This window comes from Rissa tridactyla, chromosome Z (assembly GCF_028500815.1).
Source record: "Rissa tridactyla isolate bRisTri1 chromosome Z, bRisTri1.patW.cur.20221130, whole genome shotgun sequence".
In the NCBI taxonomy this organism is placed as follows: Eukaryota; Metazoa; Chordata; class Aves; order Charadriiformes; family Laridae; genus Rissa; species Rissa tridactyla.
The window spans coordinates 67,872,956-67,882,723 of record NC_071497.1 but is presented as its reverse complement, the minus strand read 5'-3'; the positions used below and the strand labels follow the sequence as shown (position 1 = coordinate 67,882,723).

At 39.0% G+C, this 9,768-nt stretch overlaps 1 protein-coding gene across 2 annotated transcripts; it reads left to right on the top strand.

Moving 5' to 3' along the window:
- Positions 1 to 2,513: 2,513 nt before the first annotated feature.
- Positions 2,514 to 6,286, top strand: GPX8 (glutathione peroxidase 8 (putative)). 2 transcript variants are annotated; one of them, XM_054185893.1, is made up of 3 exons: positions 2,514 to 2,729; positions 3,342 to 3,603; positions 5,569 to 6,286. In XM_054185893.1, exons 1-3 carry the CDS (start codon positions 2,523 to 2,525, stop codon positions 5,730 to 5,732), a joined length of 633 nt encoding a protein of 210 aa, XP_054041868.1. In that variant the 5' UTR covers positions 2,514 to 2,522; the 3' UTR covers positions 5,733 to 6,286. The 2 variants fall into 2 exon arrangements, with proteins under 2 accessions (XP_054041868.1, XP_054041869.1); XM_054185894.1 differs by lacking the exon at positions 3,342 to 3,603.
- The last annotated feature ends 3,482 nt before the right edge of the window (positions 6,287 to 9,768 follow it).

Here is a 9,768-nt window from a genome sequence, read left to right as displayed (position 1 = left end):
TACTCTTGACTGAATATCATACTGCCCCTTCACGCTGTTTCAGGTTTTGCTCTGCCACCTCAGAGCAGCAAGCCGTGGAGAAGGTGTTGGGTTGAGGATGGCTCCAGCAGTCAGTCACCTGGGTGGAGAAAGAGTGAGGGGGGGGGGAACAAACAGAAAGAAACAATTGTTTCTGGTCAGGTAAGCACCCCTGAATCAACTGTCACACAGAAAGCCCGTGGCAGAGAAGAAAACTAAATTTGTGTCACTTGTCCACTAGGCTACAGCACCAGCCTTTGAAAGGCCGAAGGCATCTTCAGACACTTAGTACCAGATACTGGACCTTTCCTGAGAGACGGGCATTTGGGCAAACCCACGTTTTGGCTGTCTGGAACCAGGCTGGTTTTCTGATCTCCACCCAAAGGAGGGCTTAGGTCTCTTCTGATTTCTGAATCTTCTCACCACCACAGCAGCTTGCTCCTGTTATTATTTGGTGTGCTATCTGACACTTTTAATATATTAAGGCATAGTAAATAAAGATTAAATGACAGATTTACATTTCTTACTTTCAAATTCATTCATAGAGCAATTTGTGCCAGAAAAACATAAAACATAAGAATGTATCAAAATTTTAAATGTAAAAGCCTAGATAATATTGAACACATGATTTTGCTTTCCAGAGTTTTAAAGCAATGTTTTAGGTGAAAGTAACAACAGTAAGGAAGCACAGCAAGTATAATAGGCTTCTGCATCATTATTAGGTACTCCAGTAAATATTTATAATATTTTAAGTCTTTTTTTTTCCTGAATTAATCTTAGTTCCAAATTACAAGCTGTTGAGACATAACTTAGACACCAGGATCTTGCATGGGTTTTCTGAAATCAAACACATTCAACCTTGCTTTTAAAGTCAGCATTAGTCACCTGTGCTTGCTGTTGAGTACAGCTTTGTCCATTTCAGCACAGAAGTCCACTACTTTTCTGTCCCTACCACCGAAACACCATGCTCACAGGCCTCACTGACAGGCAGATATCAAGCCTCACATACAGGAAACACCATACAATACTGAAATTTCACAATACTTCAACAAGCTTCTCTTTGTTACATAGAACTGTGTGAAACTCTCTATACAGTCTTGTTAAACAAAATTAACACGGACTTTAGCTACTAGAGAACATCATAGAAATGGCTGAACATACCACTATGATAGTGTACAAATCAAGTACAGTTGAGTTGATGTCGGAGTTACTGAAAAACAACAGACCCCTAGATTCCAGGCTTCACCTTCAAGAAAGTTCCATTCTATTTTCATCCTTTAAAATGTGGCCTCTGAGTGCAGAAAAAAATCAGAGTGACAAGAAAAACAACTAAGACAGAAAGCACTCTTCAGTGGTGGTTTGGACTGGGAGGAAAAGAAAGTTAGCAGAGACTGACAGGCAATGTGGGCTGAAAGACAGGCAATAGCTTAGAAAAGCCCAAAACCAGAAATGTGAGGAGGACAAAACAAAATCCCAAAAGCTGAGACAAAATGAGGGAATAGCAAATGGACAGAGAGAGGGAAGAACTGAGCAAGGGACGACATGAAAAAAGACAGAAAATTTTGTTTTTTCTGTACCTGAGTTGTAACAATTACATGTTGATGTACCTTCAGAAACAAAGAGAAACAGGCAAACATTTTTTAAATATAAAACAATAAAATGAAGACAGATAAGACAACAGACTTGCACGGCTCTAAAGTTCAGAGTGTCTTTCACAATTGCCTCAGCCAAACACCACTGGACCTGGCTTACAACTGAGATTCTCGGCTAATTCATTCTTCTCCTGTGCGGACCTTCCCTCTTCTCATCTCAGAACAGCTAGTTGCCAGTTAGCCAGTAGCAATAAAAATAGCAACCTATTTTCCATCACCAGCTGTCCCTAACATTACAAAAAAAACCACAAAACATTTTATTACCTTCCTTTATGCCAGCCTATAAACAAGGAGTTTTTCCTCTGCCCCATGCGCACGTTTTACCAACAAAGCTGCCTGTGATCCCACAGGAACTGATGAGAGGCAGGACAGAGGCTTCAAACTGTGTGGCTTCTGCCATATTGCCCTCCTTCTGCATAAACAGCTGGCCCCAAATGCTTCTCCGGCTCTGTCTGATAGCGTAGGTGCCTGCTGCTGAACAGCTCTGCCAGGGACACCTGAGGTGTCCAGGGGACGTGTGAGAGATGCACTACAGACCCAAAAAAGAGGCCCCTCTCATGACTGTGCAAACACTGGAGTATCCCACACAGGTCAGTTAAACAGAGCAATTAGCATCCTTAGGTGATGGGAACACACTTTTATTTCTTTTTTCTTTTTTTCCCAGCCACAGAGATTTCTGTACTTTACTGAAGAGCTCTTAAACGCAGCAGAAACACTATGAAATGAAACAGCCACTTCTGCGGCAGGGACAAAATGAGCAGCTTGTTCTTTCAAGTCCAAGCTGGGAGTTTCATATTTCAGCTCCTCCTTCACATTCCAGGCCTGCCCAGGCTCCTCTCAAAGATTTCGAAAATGGAGCCTCTCACAACTACTTATCCTCTGAAATACTCAGTGCCCAAAGCAAGGGTCTTTGTTGTCTTTCTGTCAATGGTTTTGTGTACTGCCATTCTCTGCCTGCTGCAACTCAGATTTTTTAAACCCAAAATCAAGGATTTTTATTCTTTCGAAGTCAAGGATTCACGAGGAAGGATCGTTTCCTTGGAGAAGTACAGAGGGAAAGTAAGTTACAACTTCATTATGTCTTTGTCTTGAATCTTTACTGAAAAGCAGGTCTCCATTTGTAGGTTAACAAAAAGTTTGGTTATGGGAATTTTCGGCAGAGATTTGTGCTAAATTCCTGTTCTTCAAACAGTAAGCTGGAGATAAATTTGTCTAGGCCTGCTCCAGGAATTAATCAGAAATTAAGATCTAAGAAATCATTGTAAATAGGTTTTCGTATTCTTTATTATAAATCAATATAGCCTAACAATACAGTTTGTGGATTTTAATCTTAGTTAAGAATGGTAGCATGTTGTGTTGAGTTCTGAAAGTTGATCTAGTAAATATGATCTTAGTGCCTGTCCTAAATATCTGCTTTTTTTATATGCTTATATTTAAACAAAGGTGTAAATTTATCTATTTACTGGATTTTTTAAAGCAGGTTGTCTGAAAGTAAGTATCTTAAGCTGCTATCATCCTTATTTGTTTAATGAAATTATGATCAAACAGATTAAATTTAGCCTTCAGGCAGGAACAATTGTGGTAGTGGGATATGCCATTTTAAGAATTAATTATAATATCTACACCATCTATATTTTTTTTTCTTACTATCATAACTTTATTTCCCTTAAGGCAACTTTGGTTGTAAACGTGGCCAGTTACTGCCAACACACAGACAAAAATTACATCGCACTGCAAGAACTACACAGAGAGTTTGGTCCCTCCCATTTCACTGTGCTGGCTTTTCCCTGCAACCAGTTTGGAGAATCAGAGCCTAGTTCAAGCCAGGAAGTAGAATCTTTTGCCAGAGGAAACTATGGAGTGACATTCCCTGTTTTCCACAAAATCAAGATCCTAGGATCAGAAGCAGAGCCCGCCTTTAAATTTCTAATAGGTAACTGTTTTCTTTTATATATCAAGCTGCCTGTAACTATGGTATTCTCCCTGAATTCCAGTCTGAATTTGTCAGGAAACGTTGCAGTCTTCATAGTCTATGGAGAGGAACAGGCACTCAGCATTCAATTCATCTCATTTCAATGTGGATATCAAAAATATGGTTAGAAGAGTTGTAGCCTGAAAGCATCCATTTCTTCCCACTCATTATAAAAAAAGCCTACTGTACCAGCCGCCTACTGTACCAGCCTAGCTAGAAATATCCATTTTGTAGATGTATGAACTTGAGTGCAAAGACTCCCATCTACAAAATCCCATTTCAAGTTATGTGACTTTTGTTGAAAAACAACTTTTCTCATAGACAAAAATGTAACAGGGTGGTGTCTTAAAATTACTGGAAGATTTTACATAAACGCATGCAGATGAGAAGGTTCCTGTTTTAGCAGAGTCGTATGTCCACCTTTATGTAAACTGTATTGTAAAGCAGGATTATATATACTGTAGTCATATATAATCACTTGTTTGCCTTAATTTGTCTTGTGAACTTCAGGGCTCAGCCTGCAAAACCCAGTCACACAAATACTGCTGTTACAATAAGCATTTACTGACTTAGAGCCTCATCCTGTCACAAGCAAAACGAAACTCCGTTCAGTTGACTAAAGAGCCCACAGACCCCAAGCCAACTTAAAAGGCCTCTCTGAATTTTTCTGAGCTTTGGCCAGGTCTTTGACCCATACTAAACATTCATAAATCAATATGAAAGAAAGGATAATTAGAACATAACCCTTCTCCATCACATAGTTTTAACTAGAAAATAAGGTAGGAGAAGGCCCAAACCTGTATTCCATCTCCCTGCCCCAAGACAGGATCACATTTACCCAAATCAGTACTACATGTGCTTCTCCAGACTATTACAGTATGAGAGATTCCAAAACCTTCCAGTTTATTCTAGCTCTTCACAGCGCCTCTTGTCAAAAAGCTATTTCAATATCTAAATGAAATGTTTCTTACACCATTTGTCTGTTGCTTCTTGCCATATCCTCTGTGATATCTCTTATGTATTAGAAAATTATTATCATTTAAGTGGCCACTGTTGTCACTGTAACTGTGTTTCTTCCTACCTCCCCTTAGGCATGTCACCAAAGACCTCAGGTAAAGCCTCGTTGCTCTGAGTTGCCTGACGTACAGTGCAATTACTGAATGCACTCTGTAGGTGCCTCTCAGTTCATTATAGAGGAGACTAGAGCACACAGGTACCAGCTGGGTGGGATGAATCCAGATTCTAAATACCAGTGCAATCAGTATCAGATGTTAATAGCTATACAGAAACAGAACAGCCATATTCTCTCAGTTAATTCTTATTTGACATGCCGTTCACCTATAAGAAGGGGAAAGATCCTTTGGTACTTGAATATTTTGGAATAAGGTCTTTTGCTGCGTTCCTCTCCTTTATGTGAAATTAGTGTGCACCTTAGAAGCATAGAATGGTTTGGGTTGGAAGGGACCTCAAAAGATCATCTAGTTCCAACCCCCCTGCCATGGGTGGGGACACCTCCCACTAGACCAGGTTGCATCTTCAATTAAAGAAGGACCTGTTTTCTTCATGTAGCCATCTTGACAATCAGAAAGTTGAATATCTCCATGCTACACCCCCTTGTGACTGATACAATTCCCTTAAACTGACATAAAACTGGGGATTCCCCAAATGAGTATGCAGCCCTCATATCCTCCTCCCTAGGAATCAGAGCATAATAAAAGTAGGAACTCTTAAACAGTTTCACAAGAAAGAGAGCATCATTCATGTCCCACTTTTCAGATCATTAACACCCACAGGTAAATCCATGCCCCATCTACTAGTGAAGAACAAAGTGGGTTTACTTCAGCATAAATAGTTGAAGAACCACTGCAGGGTAATGAAACAATGGCAAGTGTAAGTCTCTAAAGTGATCTGATGCCATTCTTACAGATTCTTCAAAGAAAGAGCCTCGATGGAATTTCTGGAAATACCTTGTCAGTCCTGAGGGTAAAGTTGTGAAATTCTGGAGACCTGAAGAGCCCATAGAAAGTATCAAGCCAGAAGTAGCATCATTAATCAGGCAGATTATCATGAAAAAAAGAGAAGACCTCTGAAAAAGCCATTCACACTGTGAATACATTCCACAGCATAGGTACACAGCCTTACTACATTCCTGAGAAATGCTTATGGAAGCTAAACCATCAGGTGATGTTACTTCTCTTTGGGGTTAGTATTTTCAGCTACAATATGTCAATTAATGTTGGACTGGCTCCTGCAAGGGTCTTGAGAACCACTGAGGTTACTGAGAATGGCAAGGCACTCAGTACTCCATTTGCATGAAGTTCCTGAATGTTTCTTTAAATCGCTGACGATGGCTAATTACAATTGTCACCGGCAGGGAGATAACTAAGAAGGGGATTTGTTGATAAATTACTCAGTATTTGCACAGAAGAGTTTCATTTCCCATCTACCATTAACAAATAGATTTTGATATTACATTAACACATAATTGCCCTGACTGAAAGATGTTGAGCCAAGAGGTGTCATACCAGGGTTTTTAGTGACCAATGCAACTGAATTTTCTTGAGGAAAATTACTGAGTTGTGCAGCTGTCAACTTAGTTGTAAAAAACTGTACATAGAAAATAAAATTATTAAAAGAAAAAGAAAAAAATGCAAAAAATGTTTCCTTGCCTGCTTTGTATTTTTATTAATTTTACATTTCACCTTTACAGCAACACCTTTAACCTCTTTAGCCTTCTCTGTACATTTGCAGTGCAGTACAGTGCCTCGCCCATGAGCTCATCTCCTGCTGGATTCCCAGTCTTCTGACGTGGATGAAGGCAGGGCCTGTGTGAATATACATGGCTGCTTACAGCAGTATTCAAGGGGCAACAAAAATCAACACCCTGGCACTCTTGACAGATATCTTTCTGAGACAGTCCAAGACAATGTTCCCCAGCCATCTACCTCACATCTATGGAATAAAAAAACAGTCTTCAAGTAGACGTAGAAGGGGATGAAGGTTCATGCCTCAAGCCCCACTCTTCTCACCTTGCAGTCTCCCCAGGTCTGCATGTAACTGCAAACCCATTTACAGTTCTGTTTCACTGTACTATTTCAAATGCCAAGTGTTTTGATTTGATGAAGGGAGACAGTAAATCAGAATAAGGAACCTGATTCCAGCTGTCCCAAGTCTTAAAGAAGGGCTGAGAGAATAGAAACGAGAGAAACAAGTGTCTCAGAATAGTTTTCTACGTGAAAAAGGACTGGTAGCAGTAGTGCTGTTCTCTTCTAAGACTGACTGAAGTGCTTCAAAACATGTTCCAACAAAGATAGCCACTTAACTGTATTAAAAAGGTGAGAAATTCAAAAGCAAATTAAAAAAAAAAAAAAGGTTTTTTTTTCATTCATCTGTGGAATCCATTGAGAATTTCACAGAAAACCCCTGAAGTATAAGGGCATAAAAAGACTTTAAAAGATTGAGTAATGATACTGCTGTGTACCATTAAACAAAGTCACCCTCAATGATGAAAACTATCATTTTAGAACTCAAATCTTATGCATGACAATTTTAGCCACTCTGACTTTCAGAGATAGTTAGGACCTATGTAAGGGTATAGTTACTCCAAATGTGCCTACTGCTGTGTTTTAGACCAACCTCTGAGCTATTTGCCACAAGATTCCACATCCAGTCCATCGAGACAGTTCCTGCTCTTATGCTGATGTCCTGCGTTTTACTCCAGTCTCCTCATACATGTACACTTCCAGCCTTAGGAAGGTTTAGCAGAACATGTCAGGCAATTTTTCCCACATGTCCCTGCTGCTTTGATGGAGCAGGAACGGAACTGAGATATGGATCCTCTCCCCTCACAGTCTAGATTCCATGGAACTAAGTGGCAGGACACAATGTTTTTCCCATAAATGGTGGATGATATCTCTTCTTTGAAATGTACATGACTAAAACATGCATGTCCATTCATGTGCACTGCTATAGCTCCCTGTTTTTCACATCACTGAATAAAAAAGGGTAGATATAAAGGAATGTTGGGTGCTGTTAGTGGAAGATCTGAAAAAAATCTGTTGTAGTCCTGGTATCGCCTGACAGTTATTCAGCATATGGGAAATTTCACTCAAGTTCTTTAAATACCCTAACAAAGATAAACTGTGCAGTATCATTTTCTAGTTTGGAAGGGATCACAAGGGAAGGGAGTATGCACATCTTTCTTGCGATTCACCCACTAAAGCTCATATTCTGTTTTTCACAGGATACACTGGGATCTTAAATAACTCAATGCCAGCATTAAGATCAAATACCTTTCCTGGTTTTCAGAACAATTTCACTCACTGATTCCTGAATTACTTTTACTTCAGATTCCTAGAAAAATAAGGTTTTGCCTGACAAAACAGTCATTGAATTTCTTCTTTCACCGTTTGGTCACAATACACTACAGCCATCCTCTCTAGAAATTTAAATATAGGTACCATTCAGTCCTGAATCTACACAAAGTAAGTTTTTCAAAGTTTACTGTTAATTAACATTCCTCCAAAGACTCGGTGTTTGTATTACTTATTCTTCATGAGACATACTAGCTCTTCCAATGTAATATTTAGGGCAGATCACTGAAAAACTAATCACTTCCTTCTTAAAAGCAAGTTACCAGTTATCCAGGGTAAAAATAAAGCATCTTTAACTACACAGCCTTGGAAAGTTAGAATGCTGTTATGCAAGCACACATTTATCGATAGCCAAAAGCCCACAAAGGAATATCAATGCATATTTATATAAATATCAACTTACAGTTTATGTAGGATATAGCATATGAAAATATACTAAACTACAAATGCTATAAACAGATTAAAACCTATTTATTGGACTCTTAAATAATCCCACCAATTTAAGATAAAACTGCCCTCTTAAGAAGCTTAACAGAGTTCAGTCCATAAGCGTTAAAAGTTTTTTCACCTCCATTTGAGCATAACCTACTGCATCCTTCATACTAACATTTCCTTCACTCCTATCTCATCCTTCCCTCACTCCTTAGGTCTGACATATCCTCATTATCACCAACAGATACTATTTAACTGTCATTTCCTCTTTCCAAAAAAATTGCCTGGGAGTGCAAATATTCTAAATCCATTTCAGTCACCGGTTGGATATGTCCCTATTAATTCAAGTATGATCAGAAAATACTTGTTTGCTGGACCCACATATCAATGCTCCAGTAAACATTTAGTGGTGTAAGAAACACATTCACATAGGGCCCAAACCTGAAACTCTTACTTAATACTTACATAATTTAGTAAATTCTTTAGAAACCAGTTGGATTAGCTGTCTGAGTGTGTCAACCGCAGTTACGCTTATTTTTATACCCTACATTCACACAGTTTGCATAAACCTAGCACAGCCCTTCTCAGTCAGGGGAACTGGGCCCCATACCAGCCAAGGAACCAATTAGATATTTATAATAACAAGGTTTATATTCTTGTCTCAACAGTGATGTGCTAATGTGGCAGTGTAGTCAGTTGCTGGTGTACGAAGAACAGCTAACTAACAATACACTGCCTAATCACCACACACAACTCTAGGATCACCCTAATTCTGCAGACCTTCACAAACATTGATGCTATTTCTCTTCCTAGGAGACCTTCACTTTGCAAGGCACATACAGAAGCACCCAGATAAAGCAAGTAATAGCAAAGGGGTTTTTTGCATTCTGCAAGTGCCTGAAGAGCCAGGATGAGGACAGATGTAATACTCTGTTGCTTGTGGCAGTATGTTTGATAGAAGCTTCCAGTGTAACATGAATCAAAAGGATCAATGTGCTTCCAGCCTTTATTCTTCTGAAGTATAATATTATGTCCTATTCAAACTGTGTCTCCTTGTTGGTGAGACTACGTGCAGTTGTTCTAATGTATTGCTGGTTTTAACAGTGCTTCTTTTGCTTCAAGAAAACTTCCAGAGCTTATAACTGTTTTAAATGTTTGAATTATTTACCTGGATTTATTTGTAAATTTCCTGTTAACCTAAAAGCAGATGAAAACCAGACTCTAAATCAATCAAAAATTCCCACAATTATTTGGATAATGGAAATAAAAGATACTGCTATAATACCAAAAATGAGCCTGACAGTCAAAAAAAAGCAATAAT

What these genes read in the sequence shown, in the direction of transcription:
- GPX8 (XM_054185893.1), top strand. Translation starts at nt 2,523, where the DNA reads ATGGAGCCTCTCACAACTACTTATCCTCTGAAATACTCAGTGCCCAAA. An exon ending in TGGAGAAGTACAGAGGGAAA is followed by an intron (nt 2,730 to 3,341) that starts GTAAGTTACAAC and finishes ATTTCCCTTAAG; the next exon opens with GCAACTTTGGTTGTAAACGT. An exon ending in CGCCTTTAAATTTCTAATAG is followed by an intron (nt 3,604 to 5,568) that starts GTAACTGTTTTC and finishes CCATTCTTACAG; the next exon opens with ATTCTTCAAAGAAAGAGCCT.